We start from the raw sequence: 16,247 nt of genomic DNA on the forward strand, positions 1-16,247 counted from the left end.
CTGTAGAGTTTCTGCTGAGAAATCAACTGTTAACCTAATGGGAGTTCCCTTGTATGTTATTTGTCGTTTTTCCCTTGCTGCTTTCAATAATTTTTCTTTGTCTTTAATTTTTGCCAATTTGATTACTATGTGTCTCAGCGTGTTTCTCCTTGGTTTATCCTGTATGAGGCTCTCTGCGCTTCCTGGACTTGGGTGGCTATTTCCTTTCCCATGTTAGGGAAATTTTCAACTGTAATCTCTTCAAATATTTTCTTGGGTCCTTTCTCTCTCTCTTCTCCTTCTGGGACACCTGTAATGCGAATGTTGTTGTGTTTAATGTTGTCCCAGAGGTCTCTTAAGCTGTCTTCATTTCTTTTCATTCTTTTTTCTTTATTCTGTTCTGCAGCAGTGAATTTCACCATTCTGTGTTCCAGGTCACTTATCCGTTCTTCTGCCTCAGTTATTCTGCTATTGAATCCTTCTAGTGTAGTTTTCATTTCAGTTGTTGTATTGTTCATCTCTGTTTGTTTGTTCTTTAATTCTTCTAGATCTTTGTTAAACATTACTTGCATCTTCTCGATCTTTGCCTCCATTCTTTTTTCAAGGTCCTTGATCATCTTCACTATAATTATTCTGAATTCTTTTTCTGGAAGGTTGCCTATCTCCACTTCATTTAGTTGTTTTTCTGGGGTTTTATCTTGCTCCTTCATCTGGTACATAGCCCTCTGCCTTTTCATGTCTGTGTTTCTGTGAATGTGGTTTTTGTTCCACAGGCTGCAGCATTATAGTTCTTGCTTCTGCTGTCTGCCCTCTGGTGGTTGAGGCTATCTAAGAGGATTGTGCAACTTTCCCGCTGGGATGGGCTGGTCACAGAGGCATTTTTTTCAGATGGTTAGCAGCTTGCTTTTTTTTTTTCTTTTCCTCTGTGCTTCATCTAGTTTCACTTGTTCACAGGGTGCTTCATGCCGAGGCCTCGCACCTGGCACTTAAGATCAGAGTGCCTAGTGAGAAATGGCTGCACTGACACCTCCTCTTCTAGGAGTTTTATAGTTTCGAGTCTTACATTTAAGTCAAGTCCAATTCAAGTTAATTATTTTGAATGGTGTAAGACAGTGTTCTGGCTTCATTCTTTTTTACATGTGAATATCCAGTTTTCCCATCACCATTTATTGAAGAGACTGTCTTTTCACCATTGAATGTTCTTGGCTCCCTTGTCAAATATTCGTTGATGTATATACATGGGTTTATTTCTGGGCTCTCTATTCTGTTCCATTGGTCCATGTGTCTGTTTTTATGCTAGCTGTTTTGGTTGCTATATCTTTATAATATAGCTTGAATTCAGGAAGTGTGATGCCTCCTACTTTGTTGTTCTTTTTCAGGATTGCTTTGGCCACTTGTGGTCTTCTGTATAGATTTTTAAATAGTTTTCTCTAGTCAGCTTAAAAAATGCCATTGGAATCTTGATAGACATTGTATTGATCTATAGATGCTTTTGCATAATATGGACATTATAACAATATTAATTCTTCCAAGCAATGAACACAGGCTGTCTTTCCATTTATTTGTGTCTTCAGTTTCTTTCATCAGTGTCTTGTACTTTTTTTTTTTTTTTTGCGGTACGCGGGCCTCTCACTGCTGTGGCTCTCCCGTTGCAGAGCACAGGCTCCGGACGCGCAGGTTCAGTGGCCATGGCTTACAGGCCCAGCCACTCCGCAGCATGTGGGATCTTCCCGGACTGGGGCACAAACCCATGTCCCCTGCATCGGCAGGTGGACTCTCAACCACTGCGCCACCAGAGAAGCCCTGTCTTGTACTTTTCAGTGTAGAGATCTTTCACCTCTTTGGTTAAACTTATTCCTTTATTGCTTTGATGCTATTGTAAATGGTATCATTTTCCTTTTTTCTTTTTTCAGATAATTTGTCATTAGTATATAGCAACACTACTGATTTTTGTATTTTAATTTTGTATCCTGCAAATTTACTGAATTTGTTGATTAGATCTAACAGGTTTTATTTGTTTGTTTGCTTTTGAGGGGGCTTTAGGATTTTCTGTATATAAAACCATGTCATCTGCAAATAGAGATAATTCTACTTACTACTTTTCAATTCTGATGCCTTTTATTTTTCTTGCCTGATTGCTCTGGCTAGGATTTCCAGTACTATGTTGGATAAAAGTGGCAACAGTGGGGCTTTCCTGGTGGCACAGTGGTTGGGAGTCCGCCTGCCAATGCAGGGGACATGGGTTCGTGCCCCAGTCTGGGAAGATCCCACATGCCACAGAGCGGCTGGGCCTGTGAGCCATGGCCGCTGAGCCTGCACGTCCGGGGCCTGAGCTCCGCGGCGAGAGAGGCCACAACAGTGAGAGGCCCGTGTACAGCAAAAAAAAAAAAAAAAAAAGTGGCAACAGTGGGCATCCTTAACTTTTTCCTGATCTTAGAGTAACAGCTTTCAGTTCTTTACCATTGAGTATAATGTTAGCTGTGGGCTTGTCATATATGAGATTTATTATGTAGAGGTACATTTCCTGTATACACAGTTTGAGAGTTTTTATTATGAAGTGACGTTGAATTTTGTCAAATACTTTTTTTCTATTGAGTTATTGTATGATTTTGGTTTTTTTATTCTATTAATGTGGTGTATCACACTTATTGATTTGTATGCATTGAGCCATCCTTGCATCCCATGATAAATCCCACTTAATCATGTTGAATGACCTTTTCAAAGTGCTACTGAATTTGGTTTGCTAATATTTTATTGAAAATGTTTTCCTCTATATTCTCATCAGGGATATTGACCTATAGTTGTCTGCTCTTATTGAATTGCCTAATTATTACTGTTCTTGATTGATTTCTGTTGGTACCACTGTTTTCAAACAAAAATTTTTCTGTTTTATCATTTAGTTGTGATGTTTCCAGATAGAAGATAATGTTTTTCACGTTGAAGCTTATCTGCCTCTTTCTAATTTTTATCAAGAATAATCATTGAACCTTATCATATGCTTTTACAGGATCTATTGAGATGATTGTTTTTCTCAACCTGTTGGTATGACATGATAGGATATTGGTTCCCTAATAGTCTCTGTTTGTTCATTGTTGGTTATTCCTTTGCTATACTCCTGAATTCAGTTTGTTAATGTTTTGTAAGTAAAGTTTTATTTCTTCTCTCTCATTATGCCTCTTAGCACAGAGCTTGTAAGCACATCCTTATTACGGTGTTTGAGTGATAGGAGTTTTGCCAAAGTTGCCCTGTCTCCCCTCCACCAAGGAACATGAATAGGAGGGTGCATATTGCTCCACTAGCTCTGTGATTAACCTTTCAGTTAATAACCAAAGTGGGCTAGGGCGTTACTCATCTCAAATCCCTCTGAGTCCTTTTCTTTTCTTATAATATGAAGGAGTAGTATTTTATTGGTAAATGCCACCTCTGGGTAAAAAATGATTACTCAAGTCCATATTTCTGGTTATCTCTATCCAATTTCAGGTTGAAACATTTTCAACCAAATCTTCTCAGTACAGAAGAACTTCTAGTTATTGTAGTAAGAGTCTTTCCTATAGTTCCTGGGGATCTGTTTGTCCCTTGTAAGGCTCTCCTTGAACCTTGCAGAGTAGCAAGAGCTTTCACAAGGACCTTTGACAAGGCAACAGAAACTCTGTCTTTATCTACCCTGATGATAAGATATGAGATTCTATTCTTCATCTTGGGCTCTGCCTTACATGTCTTTAAGACTTAATTAAATCTGATTGTCACTTGAGGCCTTGTCAAGGGAAGAAGAGGTAAAGGATGTGTTGATAGAGCTTACCTGCATCCACCCTAGATATACAAAAGGTCTAATGAGCGCCTTTGGAATAGGAAAGGAGCAGATAGGACAAGCTACTCTAGACTAAGGACAGTATCCCCACTCAGCAATCCTATCTATATATGAATACTAGGGTAAGAAAATGTAAAGAAATATTTTCAACAGAAACCACATTCTTCTTTTACACTCCTAATGCATAGTCCGTTTTTGTAGAGTTTAGTCTTCCTTATATTAGATATACGTTGATATCTTTACATTTTATAGCAATTTCATTTAAATTTTCTAATTTTCTTTTATTTTTAAAAGGTTATATTTCTAAAACAAGTTATAAAAACATGTGTTCAAAAATGGAATTTATGTGCCTTAAAAACCTTTAGGCATTTTCCTTTTAGCTTGTTAATTATAACATCTGAATGTTTGCTATAATTTATTATCTGTTATCACTTTCAAGGTTAAATATTTGTATTTCTGAAGATTTTATATTGTAAAATTCAATCTAAAGTGCATGCTTATATAGTCTGAAGGAGGCAATAGATAACATTTGGGCACCAAAATTGAGTTTATATAAAAGAGAAATAATTACTTTTGGCTTACCTTTTGTGGCAGTTCTGTTTTGGATTCTCAGAATTGCATTAAAACATGTGTAGGGGGCTTCCCTGGTGGCGTAGTGGTTGAGAGTCTGCCTGCCAACACAGGGGACACGGGTTTGAGCCCTGATCCAGGAAGATCCCACATGCCACAGAGCAACTGAGCCCGTGCGCCACAGCTACTGAGCCTGTGCTCTAGAGCCCACGAGCCACAGCTACTGAGCCCACGTGCCACAACTACTGAAGCCCACGTGCCTAGAGCCCGTGCTCCGCAACAAGAGAAGCCACCGCCATGAGAAACCTGTGCACCTCAACGAAGAGTAGCCCCTGCTCGCCACAACTAGAGAAAGCCCGTGCGTAGCAGCGAAGACCCAACACAGCCAAAAATAAATAAATTTTTTTAATGTGTGTATATGTTCTCAATAAGTGTATAAAAAAGATCAGCATATTTTTCACTATAGAATAGAACTAAACATGGAGCCCATCCTTTTTTAATCCTAAGGGATTTAGTTACTAAAATATCAAAAGGATTATATTTTAAGGTTTAAAAGAATAACTTCTCACGAGACTTTGTCAGGCAGTAATGTGAATGCTCCTAAAAATGACACTGAAAACAAATTTGACAAAACATGAAAGCTATGTGTTTTCCTCAGAAACTTCATCAACTTAATATTTTGCTTGTGTACTAAATAGTTACATAATGCCATGAAAGAAAGCTCACCTTTATTTGATGATGGACAGCCTTGGGGAGAAGAAACTGAAGATGGAATTATGCATAATAAGGTACCTTACATTACTGTAAACATTAGAGTTATCTTAATATTAACTAAATGTGTTATTATTGAAAGTGATATATTCTTTTGTAGAACTTGGCTTTTTGCTTCCTGAAAAATCTGCTAAAACTGATTTTGGGAAATATTAGTCAATGGAATTACTCTTGAAATCACATTGTAGTTTCCTAAAAGTAACTAAGAACAGAAATTTGTAAATTTTAAGTAAGTTAAAAAAGCAATGCAATTAGAATTACGTCATAACGTTATTGTTATATGTACAGATGTAATATTTCTCTTTCTCCCCTATCTTTTATAATGAAGGTATCAATACTGGCATCATTATTGTAATATAGTATTTTGTCAACACAAAGCCTGAAAGACTGGGTCTTTAAATAGATGGCATGTGGGTTTTTTGTTTGTTTTGGCTTTTTAGTTAGGCATATTGCACTTACGAGTTGCCACTTCCAAAAGTGATTGAGATAAAAGTAAATAGATGGTCTAAATTGGTTCCCAAACCATCCTGTATTGGAGCCTTAACTATGTAACTAACCCTACCCTATTTCCTAAAATACATAAATTTATATATCCAAAGGGAGCAAACACCAACTCCAAGGAATAAATTTATAGTATTGAGATTAAACATTAATGTCCCCGGCATATATAGTTCCTATAGCATATATAGGTCCTACTATGTAGGACCCTAAAGATAAAAAAAAAAAAAAAAAAAATTCTCTGTTCTTCACTCTTTGGAGCATTTGTCATAAAAAGAAAGTGGAAATAACCTCAGCTTCATCTTTTATTACTACCTGGGAAATAGTTCAAATAGAAAGATGTATCAACTGACTGGCATGGTAGTGTTGCTTTCTTTTTTTTTTTTTCAAACAAAGAATATCATACCCCATTACTACTTCATCAGTGATCCTTGCTGGAGAAGCAGCTAGAAAGCCTTTGATCCTCTTGAGAGAATTCTCTTCCCATGTTGCAATATATGTACTAGACTAGATTTATTGGTGCCTCAGTTCTCACCCAAATAAAATTATAATACCTACTAAATGACTAAATATTAAATTTATTGATATTCATCCTAAATGTTAAAACAGTAAAAGTTATTCTTGCTATTTTAACTGTTATTTCAGATGACAATATATAGAGAAGCACTTGGGAAATTATAAAGTGCTATTTTTAATTTTAAAGTAAAAATTAATTTTAAATTTAATTAAAAAGAGTTACCGAAGTATCCAACTTCATCAGATTCTGAGCCTCAGCTTTGTAGGTCTAGAAATTCAATTTTTTTTTAACCTGCAAAATCACAATTGACCAAACTTAAGGAAACATTCACTCTTACCAAATTCACATCTGAAAAAGAATAAAAATATATTAATTTACCACCAGTGACACATCTTTCCAGTTACAGAAATACTCATACCCCCTATTCAGGGCACCCCTTCAGTATCAACCAAGTAGTAAGATTGTTTAGTAAGCAGAGAATCAGCACAAAGGGAATTGGTTTATCTTGAGGGATGTGTACTTCATCTGGCTGTGGAAAATTCTGATCAGCCATCCTTGCCTCTTAACAAAGTACACATCTTCAGTAAGCAAAACACCTCAGAATTGCAAAATAGAGTATTATTTTCTCTTGGATAAATATTAAGAGTACTAATAGTCTAGTGTTTAGATCTCTACTAACCATGCCATGTTTTAGCATGAAGTTACAATGTAAATTATAGCCTTTATTAATTATGCTCTGGTTTTCACAACTAGATCTTGTCAGTTTAATTAGACTTAAATGATCAGCAATTCATTTAAATTTTTAATTAGTTAGATTATCCCTAAAGATGCTCAAGTTTACATTTTATGTTGAATTATATTTATTAATAAGCTTCCTTGTCTAACCTTCTCAAAATTCTGAAGATATGGGTTTTTTTTTAACCATTTACTAAGTATCACCTTTATCCAAATTGAAGTATTCTTTTCATCCTTATTATTCACTATAGAAGTAGCAGACTGAGTAAATCTGTGCAGCATAATTAATGATATTCCCTAGGTTTGTATCTCATTTACAGGAGTTCATGTAACCACTTAGTGTTCCTGACTTTTATTTTTTTTTTTTTTGACTTTTATTTTTTTAATTCAAATTTAAATTTCTACTTAGAAAAGTGAAATAAACTAAATAGAGAATCATGGCTTTGTTTTTAAATCTGCTTAACCCAATTAGTTGTTTTTGGACTACACCATAAAATGCTATGAGAGTTTCATGACCGGTGCTGACAGCTTTGAAGAGATGAATGCAGAGTTGCAGTCCAAGCTGAGTAAGTGTTCTCATTCCTAGAGTGCTTGCTTTGGGTCATTTAACTCCACTCAAGGAGTTGTAGCCCATCTTACTATGCCTAATGTAAATGCGTTTAGATGCCTCCTGATTTTTATCATAACTGTTTCTTTGGTGGAGAGGAGTAAAGGTTAAGCAGAAAGAATACTGGTGTTGGAGTCAGACCTGAGGCATGACCCCTTACTGGCTGTGTGACGTTAACAAACTACTTAACCTTTCTAACAAAGTTTTGCAGGATTAGATGGCCATGTTTATAAAATGTCAAATGTGCTACCCGGAGCACAATATAATCAGCAAATGTTATTCCTCTTGGGGGATGATATCCCTGTGATATCCTTGCTTTATTATTTTAGAAATTAAAGTACTGGTTAGTCAAAAGATCTATGGTCTCTTTCAAAATTTATGTCACATAGTTAATGGGCTATGATATTTCCAAAGAAAGAAATTATTTTTCCACTTAGCTAATCTAGTGACATTTGGTATTTACTGGCTAACTTTAAAATATTCCAGAGTATTATTTTACATTGTTGTTCCTTTTTTGTAATAGTCTTGTATATAAAATGCCACAGTGGTAGGTAAAATAGATAAGTTTAAGACATGTAAAGCGATCCTCCAAAGACTATGGAATCAATCAAAATAGGAGATCACCCTGCCACTATTAGCACAAAAAGTGAAAGCATTCTCTTTTGTTTCCGTGGGATATACTTTCCTGAAGAATAAGCGGAACAGGGACTTCCCTGGTGGCACAGTGGTTAAGACTCTGCACTCCAATGCAGGGGGCCCGGGTTTGATCCCTGGTCAGGGAACTAGATCCCACATGCATGCTGCAACTAAGAGTTCGCATGCTGCAACTAAGAGTTCACATGCCACAACTAAGGAGCCCACGAGCCACAACTAAGACCCAACACAACCAAATAAGTAAATAAATATTTTATAAAAAAAAAAAAGAAGCGGGACAATTTCAGTTTGTCCATATGAGAAGGGGAGCAAAGAAAATGATGTTGTCTTTTTTTTTAAGAGGAAAATTCATAGTGATCTAACACTGAAAGCATCTTTGCTTTGATATTGTGTTATAATTAATTAAGCATATGAATTATATTCATTTATTCAAACAATATTTATTATGTACATACTGTATACCAGCCACCATGTAGGCACCGAGGATACAGTAATGAATAAGAGGTAAAAATCTCTGCCCTTGTGAGCTTACCTTCTATTAGAGACAATAATCAAATGAACAACTGTAAGTCAAATGGTGATAAGTGCTCCGGAGGAAAATGAAGTAGGATAGGGAGGTAGACAGTGTGGTGGACCAAAGGGAAGGGTTGCGGTTTTACAGACGGTAGGATGTCCTTCAGTGGGATGTTTTGAGTAGAGACTAGAGGAAGTGAGGGAGAGAGCAATGATAAAAACCTGGGGGAGAATTTTTTAGGCAGATTTGAGACCTTATGAAGTTTCTGGGTTTTTTCTCCAGAGGATTTATTTAATGTAGATGCTTCCAAGCTGGAATCATTAGCAGTGAAAAACAGAGCATTGAATGAACAGATTGCAAGATTGGAACAAGAAAGAGAAAAAGAACCGGTTAGTAAACATGCTTATCTTCAACAGGCTTATACACTTACTTATACTCTTGGGTCTCCTTGGACAACACCAGCTGTTTCTTTATCTATTTTTTAAAATAATACATTAAAAAAATAAGCTTCTTAAAAGTTAATTTTTTTTTACATAGGACAGAACTCCTAATGAAAACATGTTTGGTATCCCTAGAGCTTTGTTTTCCCTTATGATCTGTCAGTCTTGGACTAATAGTGTTCAGAATATGATGAAAGAGTCTTACCTATTTACATAAGACCAAAAAGATCTTTAGAACAAGGTCCGCATGTTATATACCTCTAGGGAGCACTACTTACAAGAGGCCCTGAGTTTTGTAGTTAGTGGAAAGAGAATGGTAATAAATGGGTTTATATAATATATTGTATCCAGAGGTCTTTCTAAAAGCTAAATGATAATATCCAGATATCTAATTTTATTTTGTGTTTTATATTGCGGAAGCCCCTAGGCTGTTCTGTAAAATAACAGATTTTAAATGTTTGTTCTTTTTCATTCTGGCCCTGGACTTTTTCTGTCCCAAACTGACTTCTGAAAAGTACGTACATCTTCTTAATTGGGTAATAACAGTAAGCTACCATTTTAGTTTTTTTGACTCCCTCTAAAAGTGAAAAGGAAACTAATTTACCTTTCTCTAAGATGAATTTAAATAATACTGCTTTAACTTTCAAGTAAAGTATGGCATCATTATTGACGAGAATAACTAATCGCACTTTCTCTTCTTTTAAAGAATCGCCTAGAGTCATTGAGAAAACTGAAAGCTTCCTTACAAGCAGATGTTCAAAAATATCAGGCATACATGAGCAATTTGGAGTCTCATTCAGCCATTCTTGACCAGAAATTGAATGGCCTCGATGAAGAAATTTCTAGAGTAGGTAAGCACAACTAATGCTGAAAGAGGTCATTCAGACTGGGATGGGGACCTGTGTGGGACTTATCACATGTAGAGACAGCTTTGTCATCTGTATCTTTTTTGCCTCTAATGGTAATGTATCAGGCAACCAAGTTTTTAGTGACTTATGTATTAGTTTTCTGAGGCTGCTGTAACGAATTACCACAAACTTGGTGGCTTAAAACAATGGAAATTTATTCACTCACAGAATGCTAGAGGTCGGAAATCCGGCAGGGCCACACTTCCTCCCAGGACTATGTGGGAGAATCCATTCCTTGCTTCTTCCAGCTTCTGGTATCTGATGACATTCCTGAGATTGTGGCCCTGTCACTCCAGTCTCTGCCTCCATCCTCACATTACCTTCTGTGTGTGTGGGTGTCTCTCTTCTGCCTATGTTAATTTCTCTCTGCCTTTATCTTTTAAGGACATTTATGATGGCATTTAGGGCCCACCTCGATAATCCAGGGTAATCTCCTCATCTCAAAATACTTAATCATATCTGTGAAGACCCCTTTACTAAATATGGTAATGTTTACAAATTCCAGGGATTAGGACTTCCTATCTTTGGGTGGTCATTATTCAACCTACTACTACACCTTCTAACATGTTTTCAGACACCTGGCTTTTTAAAGCCAAGGGGAACCTTATCTAAGAACACAAGCTGCCTGAATATAAATGTATCTTCTATTCCACCTTGTAATTAATAAGCCAGATTTTTAAATCTCTGCTGGCCTCAGTCTGCTATATTTGCCTTATCCTCTATCACCACCTCCTAAGCTACTCAGCAGCTTAAGTTGATTGAAAATAAGATGGAAAGATGCTAGTACTATAAAAGCCCAACTAAAATAAGCTTGTTTATATCTGGTGTGCTCCTAACCTTGTTTTCATAAACATATGGATCTTAATCATAAAACCCTGAAAATACTGTGACACATGAATTATTGTTGCTTCTGTGGTGCCAAAAGGAGATCGAGCCATTGGCTGGCAGTTTACAAAATAAATAAATAACTATATGAACCTACTGTACTATTTTCCCAGACCTCAACCTGCTTCAGTTTTATTCTTTTAGGGTTTTACAGGCTGTATCTGTGTCATGTAGGAATTAAGTAGATAGTCCTTAGGATATTTGATTTAGTTCTTAGTCTATGGAATATTGATCATCTGTCAAAAATCAAGGACAGTAATTATCTGGAGTATTTGCTAAATTGTTTTATTTTTTTCCAAATAAGTCTGATTACATATATTAGCTTTGCTGTAAACCAACTCTTTAAATAGTTTAAACTTGACCACTAATGTTTGTTCTCCATGACGACAAGGAGTCATTAATTTTTTTATTATAGCAATGTTTGTAATGCAATTAAATCAGTACTTTATAACATTGATAATTTATCTTCCTTATTGGTATTTAATCTAGAGAATTTTTATCCTTCCCACTTTTCTTGTGAGACTTTTTTTCCAGTAATGGCAAACTGGGTAGGAGAGAGAGAAATACTTCAGCAATCATTTGCCATTTCACAGTGATTTAGTTTGAGACAATAATTTGATAACTGTTAACCTAAAACATTTTATTCTGAGTTTTTTTAACTTTCTTGATTATTCAGTCATTCATGGCCAAGAGTGTGAATGAGACATATGTAACTCTATAGATATTGTATATTGTGGATTTTTTGTGCCGATTCCTGTAATAAATGAAGTTTTACTTAAACCAACCATTAATTCATTTTGAGCTCAGGCGTGGAGCTTCCCAACTACAGTACTACAATACGACTTGAGTTATAACAAAGCCGAGATTTTGATCCTCTCAGCCCTCAGGATGATTTCTGTGACCCCTTTGGTCATGAGCATCCTCATCCATGTATCCCAGTCTGCTTAAAAATACTGTCATATTTTTTATAAGCTATGAGTCATAAAATGTTGGCATCACTGTTCGATAGAACACCAAATATTATAAATTTGATAACTTTTCTTCCCCTTTCATGATCATTTGCTGTTTGTATCTTCTCTTGGTACAATAACATCGTTCATGATTACACATTTTAGTAAAGCAAGAACCTAACCATTATGGTTGCTTAATATCTTACGAAACCACTGAAAATATCAGTGAAATAAGAATAAACTGATGTATGTTTATATAAATATTTTTTGTTTGTGAAAAACTTGCAGCTTTTCTGACTTTTTGCAGAGAATCATGTAGGAGTATTAAAAGCATTTTAACTGAACAATAGCAGACTATCTGTTAAGTCTAACAATTCTTAATCATAATCGTTATGTGTGGGATCAACTCTATTAAATAACGGCATCACTTTATTTGTAGGAATTGAAGGAACTTAACAAATTTTTTCTTTTTCAATGCAGAACTAGAATGTGAAACAATGAAACAGGAGAATTCTCGACTACAGAATATTGTTGATAACCAGAAGTACTCAGTTGCAGACATTGAGAGAATAAATCATGAAAGAAATGAATTGCAGCAGACCATTAATAAATTAACCAAGGACCTGGAGTCTGAACAACAGCAGTTGTGGAATGAGGAACTGAAATATGCCCGAGGCAAAGAGGCGGTATGTCATACCATTCCCAGAGTGGCACTTCATTCAAACTTACGTTTGTAAAAATATATCCCAGTTAAGAACAACTGAGTGGGTAGAATAAACTGGCTAAAGAGGTAAAATTTTTCGGCATTGACATTTTACTAAAAACACGCTCATCCCTTTATGTCAATTCAATAACAGCCCAATTTCTCTGTCATTTTTAAGGTAGCCTGTATTTTCCAATAGTGAAACAAGAAGTGAGCAAAAAAGTCTCTAAGGCCATGAAAATAATTTTCATAAATCCCAAGCCTTTTATTCCAGAAGTGGATATGAGTCACTTCTTCATTTACCTCCTCACTACTTAAACATTTATTTAACATCTGCTGTGTGCCACTTACCATGCTGGGCATAGAGGGGAGATAAAAAGACATAGAAGCTTAAGAAACTTCCATTCTAGTTGATATTTTTCTACCATGAGATCAGACCTCCAATAGAGGTTTGCACAGTGTACTGAGGGAGCATATAGTACACCTAACCAAGATTTTGGTGCGCATGGTGTGGGGAGATGGATGGAGGTAGATTTTAGAAAGGCTTCCTTGAAGATGTACACCTGAACTGAATTGGGAAGTATAAGGGAGAGTTAGCATGGCAAGGCTAGGGGAGCCAGCAAACAAAGAAGTCTATGGGAAAGCTCAGGGAGAAAATAGCATGGTGCACTCTGATACCCTAAGGTTTTCGTATGGCTGGAGCTTAGTAGCAAGGGACAGGAGCATGTGCAGAAGATGAGATTCAAGGATAAGCAGAGACCAAGTGGTGAAGATCCTTTTCACGTTTAGAAGTTTGAACTTTATCCTGAAAGCTCCAGGAAGCCTTTAAAATTTTTAAACAGATAAGATCATATTTCAGAAAGATCTCATTTTTGGTAATGTGAAAAATGGGTGGAAGGGAGCAAACCAGTCAGATAAGGATCTGTGGCAGTAAGGTAGTAGAAATAACAAGCTGAATTGTAGGTAATGCTATTGGAGATTCATATGTGCTCCCTCATACTCCTGACCTGGTAATCTCTGTCCCCGTGTATTAAGGAGAAAAATATACATTTTTAAGAAATAGGCTGTGGTGGTGATCCCAAAAGTCTTTGAACCTAGAATTTGGTAAACCTGTGTTAGCCCTGGATTTGCCACCACATGTTTCTGTGACCTCAGCGTGTCCTCTGACTTCTCATAGCCTCAATTTCCTTATTTATAAAATAAAGTGTGGTTAGACTAGGTCGGGAACCTGAAATGTCACTTCAACAATTATTAATATATTTTCTCTCTCAAGCACTGTGTGGGAAAGGGGAAGTTACGAGTCTCTGGACTTAGGCAAACTCTGTTTAACTAGCGAAATCTAGCTGTATGAATGCTATGTTTGATTTGGAGGATCAGGCTGAAAGGAGAAAGTTATCTGGGAAGTGGGTAAGCAGTGGCCTTGGAAGGGCAAGAGTAGGGCCATGGACAGTGAGAAGAAAGCCTTAGGGTACTGAGTAGGAGAGATATTAAAGAATGGTAGCAGAACGCAAAAGGCAAACAAACATTCCACCCATTACCTTTATTTCTAGACTGATTTTTATTCCACATGCCACCTCTGACTGGTAGTGTCCTTCTGGAGCTCTGTTGAGATAGACATTGAGGCTGCATCTAGACTCATCAGGAAAGAGTGTGATGAGTTTTCACTGTCTGAATTAGCTGTGGGAAGGAGAAATGTGCCACATGTTTGCTCTCCCTGCAGTTAGGTGTGATAAAGTGCATGGGCTTGAGAAAGCTGTTTTACTACAGAAATAAAATCCTACTGAAAAACAGAAGAAACTACCCCTGTGATCATTTACTGTAAGGACAAATAGACCTACATACTTTAGTTGTCCCTAGAGAGCTACTATAGTAGTTGAAATGATTTCCTGATTTATTAATAAGGAATCTTAAATTTAACATATAAGTAGTATTGCTTTTGAGAGCTGATAAATTTTTGGAAATTGCTAATTATTTAATCAGATTCCGATAAGTACTTTTGCCATTTCATTCTTTCAAAGTATTCAATTTTATGGGTGGATAACAGCAATGAGAAACTAAGTATGTACTAAATGGAGGAAGCAGTATGAAAATAAATTGCCTAGACTCTGCAAATTCATTTATTTAATCAAAAACTAGGTACTGTATGCCAAGTACTGTTTTAGGTGTTGGGGATGCAACTGCTTTCATGGAGCATACTTTCAAGTAATGGAGATGAACAAATAAGTAATATATGTCAGATAGTAATAAGTGCTATGAAGAAGAGTTAAGCAAGAGGGTAGAGAAATTGGGGGTGTTATATTAGAGGGAAAGCCTTTCTGATGATGTAATTTGAACAGAGCCCTGAACAAAGGGAAGGAGACCAGGAAATGTGGAACATATTAGTAAAATATTCTTATCAAAACAGTTGAAATAATGTTTTGAGACTTAAGTGACTACATTTCTCTAATTTTGGATAAATGAAATATTTTGTACATTGACAAAACTAAGTTTGTTTTCGTTTCATAATTTCTCTGGTACTTTAAAAAGTAAATTTTAGTTAATACCTAAACATGGACTTTTATTCCAAACTCTTTGTCAGGTAAATGGAGGAACAGTAGTATATTACTTACTAATTAATTATGGTGTTAAAACTATCCTACAATTTAATGTGAAAAAAATCTTTCATTCTTTATATTTTAAAACTGCCATTCTTACTACTAAAAATACTAAATTATAAACTACTAAAAAAATAAATTATAAACTACTATAAAAATACTAAATTATAAACTACTAAAAAACACATAATTTTGTGTAAAACTGCCCCAAAATGCCAATTGTAAACCATATGGAATGGGGCTCTGGGTTTTTTTAATGTCTGTTTTTGTGTTCTCTTCTTACAGATTGAAACACAATTAGCAGAGTATCATAAGTTGGCTAGAAAATTAAAACTTACCCCTAAGGGTGCTGAAAATTCCAAAGGTTATGACTTTGAAATTAAGTTTAATCCTGAAGCTGGTGCCAACTGCCTTGTCAAATACAGAGCTCAAGTTTATGTACGTAATCGTGAGTACTTCACAAGGTTTTTAAATGATATGGTTGATGTCTGGCTCATAATATTTGTAAGTAAGAGTTTAAACTTTAGCATGTCCATAACTCAGGACTGAACATAGAAATACAGCACTGAAACTTTTTATCTTCTTTCCTCTTGGTAGTACACATCTGCTCTCTATTGTACCTTACTCTCCAGATTATAAAGCCTTGTCTTCCTCTCTACATACTTCACCTATTCAACTATCCAATAAAAGATATGATTACATATAAAATAGACGCCAGGATTATAAAGACAAAAATGACCTGATACTTGCTCTCAAGTTGCTACTAGTCCCCTCAGCGAGAAAGACATAAAAATAAATACTATATACGTGCTTTATTAGAAGCCTTTACAAGGTATGGTAACAAGATCAGTTCTCAGAATTGAGAGAAAAGTCCCCACAGAGATGGTGAACCTGGAATGAAATCTTCAAAGATGAGATGTTTATGAGGGTGGTCTGTGGAAAAGTTTCAGGCACAAGGACACACGTGAAGGCATGAGATATAATAGAGCACTAAGTAGCACCAGGAGTCAATAATGAGAAAACTGCACATAATTGTCAAATATAGTCAAAGGTATAATTTGGAGAAGAAAAAATGCTAATTTCAACTTCTCAATTATTCACAGATTTTAGTATT

General features: G+C 35.9%; 1 protein-coding gene across 1 annotated transcript in view; it reads left to right on the forward strand.

Moving 5' to 3' along the window:
* NDC80 (NDC80 kinetochore complex component) overlaps positions 1-16,247 on the forward strand; it is a 53,230-nt gene that overhangs the window by 14,822 nt on the left and 22,161 nt on the right. The window contains exons 7-12 of the mRNA XM_032603683.1: positions 5,056-5,145; positions 7,351-7,444; positions 8,936-9,042; positions 9,800-9,944; positions 12,317-12,522; positions 15,419-15,571. Coding sequence (XP_032459574.1) covers positions 5,056-5,145; positions 7,351-7,444; positions 8,936-9,042; positions 9,800-9,944; positions 12,317-12,522; positions 15,419-15,571 — 795 coding nt within the window. The remainder of the gene's footprint in view (positions 1-5,055; positions 5,146-7,350; positions 7,445-8,935; positions 9,043-9,799; positions 9,945-12,316; positions 12,523-15,418; positions 15,572-16,247) is intronic.

This window comes from Phocoena sinus, chromosome 14, assembly GCF_008692025.1.
Source record: "Phocoena sinus isolate mPhoSin1 chromosome 14, mPhoSin1.pri, whole genome shotgun sequence".
Lineage (NCBI taxonomy): Eukaryota > Metazoa > Chordata > Mammalia > Artiodactyla > Phocoenidae > Phocoena > Phocoena sinus.